This window comes from Eurypyga helias, unplaced genomic scaffold, assembly GCF_000690775.1.
Source record: "Eurypyga helias isolate BGI_N326 unplaced genomic scaffold, ASM69077v1 scaffold5345, whole genome shotgun sequence".
NCBI lineage: Eukaryota > Metazoa > Chordata > Aves > Eurypygiformes > Eurypygidae > Eurypyga > Eurypyga helias.
This window is the reverse complement of record NW_010249406.1, coordinates 94409-105187: the sequence shown is the minus strand read 5'-3', so window position 1 is coordinate 105187 and position 10779 is coordinate 94409. Positions and strand designations below refer to the sequence as shown.

Below are 10779 nucleotides of genomic sequence, written 5' to 3'. Positions count from 1 at the left end.
GGCCTCTGTTCACAGGGCACCAGTGTGAAGAGCCTGGCTCTGTCTTCTTTAAACCCCTCTCCTATCAGGTAATGATAAACATTGATAAGATTCACACCCTTCCCTACCTCAAGCCTTCTCTGCTCGGGGCTAAACAGTCTGATAGAGCGAGTACGGAACTGGGGTTTATGTACGAGGTTGAACTAATGTTACTCAGCAGATATTGGCAGTCTAAAGCCAACTTGAATGCTGCCCTGAGTAAACGGTGATGTACAAGTAATACAGAGTAGGGCAAATGAGCTTTCTTGCCTTTTCCTTCCTTCTCTGTATCTTTTTTTTTCCTTCAGTACCTATAATTTATGTCTGTTTTCTTGGCATTGTCTCAGATGTCTTCTGGGAATAGTTATCTCTGGGTCTTTTATCTCTCTGTGTTTGTCATTTACTGTGATTCTGGCAGTCCCAAAAGCTAAGATATTCTTGGTAAGCGAGTTCAGGTTGGTGCTTAGTTGATTCCTGTGACCTGCAGCGATGAGCAGAATCACTTGGAATAAAGCCTCGGATCAAATTTTGAACTGGAGGTGAACTTTTATAGATGTTCACTATAGCTGGAGAATGGTGTTTCTCATTTTTAAAAAAAGAAACTTGCATATCCTCAGTTTTAGGGAAGACCATAGCCTAAAAAGGAAGTCCCAGAGAGTAAGAGAGCAAGTGTCTCTGTTCTAGACTGAAGACATCAGAGTGCAGTTTGTTTAGACCGCAGACAAATCTTCCTGCTGTGGATCTGGATCTGACGTAACTGGCAAATGTGTGTCCCCCAAGATGAGTTATAAAAACTCTTGTGGGTTCTCCCAGTTGCTTGTTGGCTACAAAAGCATGCCTGTTCATACGTACCTGACGGTATGTGTATTTATATGTTTGATTCCCAAGTGCTGAATCAAGCTGAATATGTAAATACTACAAAACCTGTTGATTTTGATTACGCCAATTAATATATTGGAGGTTCAGGGAAGAGAGAATTTTGGGTTTGGTTCTGTTTGTAGCTGATTAAAGTTAAGCATTTGGTCACTTACCCACCTTTACTAAGCTATTTAAAATTTGTTTTCTATGTTTGTTTTGGAAACAAGAAACCCCCAGAACTAGTTAAATGTGAAAACTTCCATCCTTGCTCCTATCGATGTGTCATATCTCCTCCCCACACACATTTGTTCAAACTTGTCTTGGATTCAGTTTGTCTGTCTTGTCAATCCATTTCAGACACCTGAGGCGCAGAGTCAGTTTCCCAATATTTCTATAAAATAACAGCAGTAAGGGATCTGGATTCTGCAGAAAATAAACAAAAAGAAAACCCTGATCTTTTTACACAGGAAGACTAGTTTCTCATGCATGAGGATTTCATTCCCAAATTTTTTCATGATGTTATATCTGCCCACCTCTGCTGTTATTGTAGTAGCCCAAAATGATTGAGTGTGCCTGTATAGAGAAGAAGCCAATGTGCAAACTTCAGAAGCTGTATGTTTGAAGTACTGGAATTTGAAGCTTTGCTGATGCTTCACACAAGGTTTGAGCTGTATGCTTTGCAAAGGTTGAAGATACTGAGTTTCTTCCCTCTGTTTTCCTTGCAGGTGTGTTACTAGACATCCAGCAGCACTTTGGAGTCAAAGACAGTGGGGCTGGCTTACTACAGACAGGTAAGAGTATTTGTTTTCTCACTAGTTTTTGTAACCTTCCTCTTCTCAGAAGATTTCTTCAGTTATGGCCCTTGGGCACACTGGCTGTGAAATACACTCTTACTAGGAAGACGAGAGACCATGAGTGGGTTTTTTTGTTTTTTATTTGCTGGTGGGCAGATCAGGACTCAGAATGACTTGAGCGCAGAATGGGCCGAAAGCAGAAAAACCTAATGATACTATTAATGACAACTGAATTCAAATAGGAGATGGCTACTTCCCCTAGATCAGAAAACTCATGATAAACCAACAGCAGGATCCTATTGTTCTCACTTCTCTTTGGGCTCTTTAGAATCATAGAATCATGGAATGGTTTGGGTTGGAAGAGACATTAAAAACCATCCAGTTCCAACCCCCCTGCCATGGGCAGGGACACCTTCCACTAGACCAGGTTGGTAGGTTGGTAATGAGTGTGATGTATCATGTCCTTCATGTGCTCTACAGAGAAATCTGCTGAATGCACAGTAATTGGGAGTACAGTGTTGCATGAAAATGTAAAACTCATCAGGACAAGTACCTGAGGATGAAAACTGCAGGAAAGGCTAACAATCATTGCACTGATGGTAGCTCATGGATTAACAATATCCCTTTGATTTTCTTGGCGTTAGCTTCAGACATTTCTCTCCTTGTATTTAAGGAAGACAGATAATTGCAATTGTGATGCCCTTTTAATGCAGCAGACATCTGCAGACAGAGCTGTACAACCCCAGGACAAACCCAGCTTTTCTGGCCTCTAGTCCCGAGGTGGTTTAGAGGAGTGCCTCTGTCAAGGTGCTGGATTTGGTGACATTGGGTGGATGTCTCATGGAGTTAGGACAATGCGTTTGATCTTTATGGAGAGTTGAAGGGACTAGGCAGAGAGCAAATGCAGTATTTTAAGGTGAGAAACAGTCTGGTTTGGAAACTTCATACAGAATTATTAGTTGGAGTCATAGATTTGTGGTAGTGTGGTTGCCTTGTTACTATCATCTGTCTGAGCGAACCACACTGGAACAATTATATCTCTGAAAAAAATGGAATTCAATTAGGATTAGAAATAGTGTGCCAGAAGGACATGTTTTTCCATGTATTTTCTTCTTAGGCTATCACAGTGGGTACCAAATGCCCATTAGGAGCTTGTCTGTGAAACTGTAGCCAGCAATAAAGTGTATAAAATCATTCATTCTTTATGATCACACTAGAGGTGAGAATGTTCTGGAGCTCCATCAGCTGGCCTTTGATTTCAAACTGTGTGAACCACTGCAGTGTCTCCTTTTTATTTTCTGCAACCCATGGCACAGCAGGGTCCTCATCTGTGGTTACAGCTTCTTGGTAATGTTGCGATTCAAACAATTAATAGCAGTTTGTATCAGGGCTTTAAAAATGCTGTCCTTGTGGGACAGCGGGGTTAGCTAAGCTGTGTGTGTGCAGCACATGTCCAAAACAGCAGGCCTGAGCTTTACAAGTGTTGCTGATTCTAAGTAGCATCGGTCAGTTATACCCAAAGTGGCACTGGATGTCCGTCAAGCTCTTTTCTACAGCAATTATTTGTATATATTTATTGTACTCAGAGGAACAGGTCTTCGATGTATCATTAGATGTGAATTGCCTTCAAGAAAATATTCTGGTGGAAAATGACACTTGCCAAAGCATATATTTAGTCTTCATTCCCCTCAGTGGATTAAATCCTTCTGCAGATGATTTACAGGCAGCAAGTAAGAGCTAAGCTCCAGCAGGGCATTTTCATATTGTTAATTGTAAGGAACGTTATTTATTTCTCTAGCAAACATACAGGGCATCTGAAAACAGCATTACTGAGATAGTGCAAGATTGCTGCTGAGTGCGTCAAGAGTTTTGTAACTGATAATGGAGGGCTTGACTTTGCCCCTGCGATATAGATGATAATGTGTTAATCACAGTGCCATCACAGGAAAAGAGTGCTTCCAAAATAAAATATCATTTTGTGTAAGTGAGGGTAGGGGCACATAACTGAAAACTTATTAAATGTATTACTTCAGCTTAACAAGTTTCTGTGTTGGCAGCTGGCCCAAGGCCCGTGTACCCTTAACCCAGGCAAAATAAAACACGCTGGCCTAAACCACCATAAACACTACTTTTAATCTTGTGTCTGTTCTCTAAGTCTGACCTCTAAATGTGCAAACTGGGGAAAATGGATGCAGAGCATAGAAGTCTTTGACCAAGGTTGCTGAGGAAGCCTATAGTAGAGCTGGGACCAGGACTGATGTCTCCCAGACACCTGCTTTAACCTTGAACGGTTCCTTTGTAAGCAGGGAGACAGAAATATCATCTTATTCGCAAGAGATGGTCCTGCTAACTGAGTGATGTGAGACGAAAGACTGCTCATCCTGAGTATGTCCTCTGAATAAAGAGTGGATTAGTCCTCAGGTTGCTAATCCTGCATCTAAATGAGTCTTAAATTAATTTACAATGTTAATGAGGGGGAGTGAAATGTATTCACTGGCAGTTCATATCACTCATCAAACAGGCTTTAAAAAATAATAAAGAAAATCCTTTTAACTGAGAAACAAGGCTGCACACAGTGTTTTAGGAGGCGATGGTGCTGAAAACTCAAACGGCAAGGAGAAAAGAAATCCACCAAAGGCAACGTATGACCCTGCATTCGTGCCATAACCCGTTCTTTGCAGGCACAGCCAATCTCATAGCTCTCTCACTCCAAACATTCAAAAGCCAATTCATACACTCGTGGCTTCTGCTACTCTCTGGAAAGCAAAGGTGACTTGTTTCTTAGGAATTGCAAAGACAGAATTTGAATTTTTGTCTTCTTTTATATTAATCCCAAGGCACAAGCTGCTCTTTGCCTAGGAGATATAATGAAAACTGGTTAGAGGGGCACAGTAACTCCCTGTACAGAAAAATCACAGGGATGCCTCATCCATAATGGAAAGGAGCAGAATGTGGTAGTCTCTGCAGCAAGGATCCTGTGACAGCAAAGGACATGCTGACAGATGGATCGCAATTGCTGCTTGCTCAGTAGCATTGTAGAGTAACAGGCATAGAACTATGTTGATTCCAGAGCTTCGGTTATCTCTTGGTGATGCTGTAATTCTGCACTGATCTTCCTTTTCAAAGCACTACATACACAGTTAAATAATATTGGTTAAGTTCAGCTAACTGTCCTACAGGTCTGCATCCAAGCCTTCTTGTTCTTCTCATTCCTTCCTGGTCGCTTGTGGAGAAAGGATAATCCTGGCTGATCTCAAAAGGTGATTGATAGAGTATCTCCTTGCCTATTTGAGCTGTACAGCTGTAGTCAGTCAATATGTTTGAGAGCCAGACCATACGAAAAGTCTTTCCCATGTGTGGAGTTAGGCAGGAGCAGCGATTTGGACTCACCAAAACTACAGGCCTCTAAAAACACAAAGACTGAGAAGATGGACAACTGGATTTGTAGAACTGCTTCAAAATAGTGTTGTCCTTCCATATATACTTCAACAGGAGTAGTGCCCCAGTGCTGTACTCTGGTGTTCACTAGGTATTTTTTTTTCCCCTTCTTTCTTCAATTTTTGTGCTTTATTGCTCTGTCTGCTTTCTTTGCCCTTGGATTTATTTTGCTTTTCTGTCTCTTGCCAGTGTCTATTTTGCTCGCCAGTGCTCTAACAATAATAGTGCCTGGGTCTCAATACAGTCTGTCTTCTGTAGCTCTCTGGATGTTTTATATAGAGAGAGATAATGAGACTTTTCCCTTTTCTACAGATGGGGAAACCAAAAAAGCCAGATGGGAGAAATGACCTCCCAAAGTCACACAGCGGGTCTGAGGCAGAGCCAGAATGAGGACTGCGGTCCAGTTCCTGAACACACAGCATTCAACCAGGTTAATGCTCAGACTCAGAGATTCGGTCCTTGTTAATGGGCACCTTAATCTTCTAGCCTAGGCAGCTCCAGCTCAGGGGAAGGCACATAAAACAGTGGGACTTGTGCAAGCAGAAGCTGTGAGGCAGCAAATGGAGGGTATAGCAAGGATTCCGTTGAAATGCAGAGGGGAAAAGTGTCTGTCTTCAGGAAGAGCATAGGGATGCCATTAGAGGAAACCCTGGTAACCAGAAGTTTATACCATAAGGTCAGAAGCAAGGAAGTGTAAGGAAGCGAGAGATCTGGAAGGACTCATTAAAGGTGAATAATCATAGATAACTGGGGCTCTGAAAGAACTTGTCTGTTCTCATGTGGAGAGAGATGGGCTTTCTCCCAAATGCCTTCCAGCCCCTGGTTTCCCAGGAAGCCTAGCAATGCCAGATTCTTCATTAAGTCTTGTTGTGGACTCATTTTTCCTGTAAGGGTCAATTCCAACTAAAACCTCTGTTCATTTGAAAGTGAAACCTTTACCTGAGCTACCCTATCTCTTGAGTTGACCTGGTGTGGCCTTGCACTAGATTGCAACCTTGCTGATTTGTTAGCAGCTGTGATTGTACCAACCGAGCTGTAAGCATGTGCAGTGAGTAGGGGACTTGAAATAGGGGCGTGCAATGAGGGGATAAATCAGACTCATTACACTGAAGGTTTTTCTTTCAACTCCCTTTGACTCCCATCTTTTGTCTTTGACTTATGATGACAGCCTATACTGCTCTAACATTTGTTATTTATTCCACACAGAGACCATCTTTCTGGATGCTAATCTTGAATATGTGTATATTACATGAGTTGCAGGTGCCACACGTTTCTTCTCTGCCATCTGCTTCTACTTGAATAGATACTGTCTTGCTCCTCATCTGTGCTATGCATAACTGAATCAAATCTTCGTCTTTCACTTCCTACTGCACCTGCTTAACTGTTCTTGCTGGAACAGAGGAACTCATATTCTGGGCACTTTCCTGTTTTCTATTTAAAATTCACGGGCTTTGCTTTTGAGTGAATGACTTCGTACACCAGAGCGCCTCCCAAAGCCCTGGCATCTCTCAGGTGTCCGGTCCAGGTCAGACAGAATGCTTTGTAGTTGCTGTTCTTGATTTATGACTGCAGATGGTTTGGACCACCATGTCCTACCCTGAGCAGGTCATCCACTGTCATCTTCCCTTCCCCCAGCCATGCTAAGCATTCTTCAATCCAGGTTACTTCTCTGGCAATCTGGGGCTCTGAATGTCAGGACAAGGTGGTGCTCTCTTTCTGCCAGGGGGAGACTCTGTAAGTCGTATCAACAGTGAGCAAAACCTCTTTCCCCACTTCCCCGTCCATACTTGATTTTGTATCATTTTTTTCCAAACTTTTCCAGCCTTCTCTAACGTGCTGATGATCTGAGGATTCCACAGTTTGTATAGGACAGCTCCAGTTTAAGCAATAAAGGTGAAAAAGCAGGGCTCTGTGTTCCGTGTGCCTTGATTATTGTTTTACTTATCAGGGTGGAGTGAGTTGAGATAGTCCACAGCCTGATTATTTCCTGCAAAAGTCCTTTACATGTTCCGACAGTCCTTTTTTCCTGTGTGCTAGAGTGGTATCTGATATGCTAAGAAGTCATGGCAGTCTGAGGGTCTGATTCATAACAGCAGTGAAGCCTGTTTAGAAATCCCTCTGCAATCAAGAATGAAAGTACTTTCTCGAATCAGTGAGCAGGTGGTAGGAAAATGTGTTTGTACCCTAGCCCGGTGCCCCATCTACCACGGCCCAAGCTATAAAAATGCAGTTTACGGCGTGCACTGTCACTGAACAGCCCTCGATTGCAAAGTAAATAATCTTTGGGGGGAGACGGGGCAGGGAAGGGAGGGGAAGATGTCCTTGCCTCCTGCTGATAGGAGGGAAATGCTTGAACCAGTGTTGCACTTTGTCTTTTCATAGTGTGTGTCAGCGAGTGCAGGATGCTGGAACAGGGATGCTCTCCAGGCCGGCTTGTCTTCATTACCACCTTGTGTTAGTGGCCATGCAGTATCATAAAATCAACATACCAATTCATTTTGCCATCCTGTCTTCCTGCTTTGCAGAGGGACGTTTGTCCTGGCTATTGGCCTTTCAGACAGGGCAGGTAATTGGGCTGGTTGTTGCAAGAGGAACTTGCACTTGTGCTGCCTGTGGCATGTCCGTCCTGTCCGTAGGTATTGGCCGTTTTCCCTTCGGCTGCGGCTCAAGCACCTCACGCCAAGGTTGTGTTCACTTCTGCAATTTATTATAATAGTGAGGGGAAAGATTTCCTGCAGATTTTAGACAAGTGGTTATGATACCACCCAAACTCCTAACAGTTGTAACATAGTGGAAGATGGGATTTTTGTTGGTATTGTGTAATTCTTTTAAACAACTTCCTCCTAACACCAACTATGCAATCTCACGTAGCAGGCATCTGCACTGTATTGGGTGTTTCGTGCACAAATAGTTCAGAAGGGCTGGTCTTGCTGCCTTTTGCTTTTTTCATTCACACCATACTTGGAATTTTGAAAGAGGGAGATGAATATTTGAGTTACATTAACAGTTATTTTCATGCCATTATTAGACACTTAATGGCTACCAGTTGCTGGAAGAGAGGTGTGTATATTCAGTAATTCTTGAGTAGCTTACTTTTCCCCCGCCTCCTCATCCCCCCTGGGCCCTTTGCAGTGACACTAAAAGCTTTTGGTGCTAAGTGGAAAACCTGCTTAGCTTTAATGCATGCTTTTCATTGAGCCTGTAAGTTTAATTTTCAAGCGTGGTGACCAGCGGAGTGTTTGTATGTGGTCTAAATCAGAAGGAATCCTGTATTTCTTCTCTGTACCCTGATCTAGATCTGTGCATACAGGTGCTACTGATACCTATTGGGCCCAATTTAAAAGTAAGTGTTAGCCCAGAGGGGAAGTTTTTTTGCCTTGACTTAAAGGGAAGTTGGATCAGTTTTTCTCTGAACTGGAAGTGAGAAAATAGAACAAACATTTATAGTACATTTTGTATATTTAATATGCTTCATCCCAGGGGAGTCACAAGTGTTCTCTTGTAAAAGATTTATTTTTAGATTATTTTGATTTTGTCTTGCCTCCCACACCTGAAGAAATCTCACTTTCATAGGGCACAAACCTACAGTTCTGCAGGGCAGCATACTGTGTTGTGAAAAATGTAAGCAGCTATATTCCTACAGGGATCTGAGCTCAGGTGATGAAGAGGTCAGGCTTGGTCTGTGCCCGCAGGGAGATTTCCAAGTGAATATAGTCTAGTTGCTGTCGGAGGAGGTGTTTGATTTGAGAGAGGGAGATCATTTGGATAAAGCAAGTAGTCTTGACAGAGTGTGAAGGAGCTCTGGAGCACTGAGGGTACTGTCTTGCAATGAAGCCAAGAGTGCTTGCAATACAGCAGGCATCTAGCAGACTCTGGAAGTACCAGGGAGTTTTCGTATTAGTGGGAATGTTGGGATCCTAGACCAGTCCATGTGGTCATTTTGCTTCCCTAATGTCCTGTCTTGAGTTCCAGGTGGCTTTTCTTCCAAACCAGTGCTTCTCAAACCTTTTGGGCTGAGTACCAGACCACTTACAATCAAGTTTTCATAGCGATTTTTGATCGGGCCACTCTAAAAGTAATATTGCTCTTTGGCTGGCTGCAGAGAATTTGCTGTCACCTTGTGGAACACAACTTTGGGAACTGTAACCTTTAGCTGTAATAAGCCGCTGAAACAGGTGGCGTTTTCCAGGCTGAAGCAGCTACGTTTTGGTACAGGCTGCAGCAATTCCCATGTATTGACCCATATGCGCTTGAGAAGGAGTGACTCATTTGTAGGCACATTTACCTGGCTTTGAAAATGAATTCCAGGGCATCAGTTACATAAGAAGTGAACATTCCTCGTGGTATTTGGTAGCATTACCAGCCTGCAGAACTAGATTCCAATTAACACAAGTAAATCTGAATGGCATGAATGCTGTATTGTTACACCAATTTGAAAGAAATCTCCCAATGTGCTCCTTTTACCCCCAGTACCTGCACATATTCCAGCATTTTTCTTGCATGCTGATGTAAGGTTATAGAGCAAGGACTGATTTTCTGATTAGATTATGCAGGGAACCTGTTTTTGGAGGGAAAATATTACTGACCATATCTCATTACTTACCCCAGTTCAAATTTATGTAGATGAACATTTTTTGCTGAAACTCTCTGCAGTTGTTTTCAAGTTTTAGTCAAATGGCTGAGGATGACTTAGATTTTTAAATCCCAAATGAAAAGCAGTTATTTGATGGGATGAATAGGAGGAGGAGGAGAGGTTGACACACATTCTTGCGTTCTTTGCTGCTGCAAGCAGGGAAGTGCTTTGGTTTTCAGTGGAAAGGATGCATCCAGGGAAAGTTCAGTTCTGACCTTCAGTTTATTCCCCCACTCTCTTATACATCAAGTTATTCCTAATTAAACATTTGGACAGTTTTAACCATTTTCTCCTTACAACTTCTTAATCCGCTAATGTTTACAGAAGCAAGATTTACTTTACATATTCTCCTACAGCATCATTCTCCTGGCTTGTTGTAGATGAGCTGAATTGGAGATGTGGCAACTCTAATTTATTCTCTTGTAGGGGACAGTAGTGTTGAGCTGAGAACATTCATAGTAATATACCTTTTCTGCCTTAAAGAACTAAGAAGTTATAACTTGAACTTTCTTATTTGGAACTACATTCATTTTTCAATGGATGGTTACAATAAGTTACGCTTGGGGTAGGCTTGAGAGTGAATTAGGGAGGTAGTACAGGTACAGCAGTTTGAGCTTTGGTTTCTTTTTACAGTTCTGCTGATGGCACTGGCCAAGGTGCTCCTTCTCTGGGTCTTTTCCCTCTTCCCTTTCTCTAGATCATCAGTGTGTAGAGGCACATCACCCACCCTGTAAGCTTGTGATGAAGAGCTTGTTAATAGTGACCTTGTTAAGAGCTTTGACTAAGTGAAATTTTCAGGATAGGGTTTATTTGTCTCATGTTTTTTGGGGGGGTGGGTTTGTTCTGTTTTGATTTCCTGGAAGGATGTTTGAAATATGCTCTTAATTCTTTGTTTTCAACTCTGCCTTAATCACAGTTACTGGTTTTATCCTTGCCTCTACCCTCCCTGGGTTTCCAGTGGTCCTGGTCACCACAGCAGTTGATAGGTTTAGCTGTCAGCTCCGTGCTTATATGCTCAGCATCCTGTGGCTTTGTCCT

At 42.5% G+C, this 10779-nt stretch overlaps 1 protein-coding gene across 1 annotated transcript in view; it reads left to right on the top strand.

Moving 5' to 3' along the window:
* The first annotated feature begins 798 nt into the window (after nt 1-798).
* SPNS2 (spinster homolog 2 (Drosophila)) overlaps nt 799-10779 on the top strand; it is an 83786-nt gene continuing 73805 nt past the window's right edge. The window contains exons 1-2 of the mRNA XM_010151334.1: nt 799-876; nt 1562-1667. Of these exons, the coding sequence (XP_010149636.1) occupies nt 799-876; nt 1562-1667 (184 nt within the window). The remainder of the gene's footprint in view (nt 877-1561; nt 1668-10779) is intronic.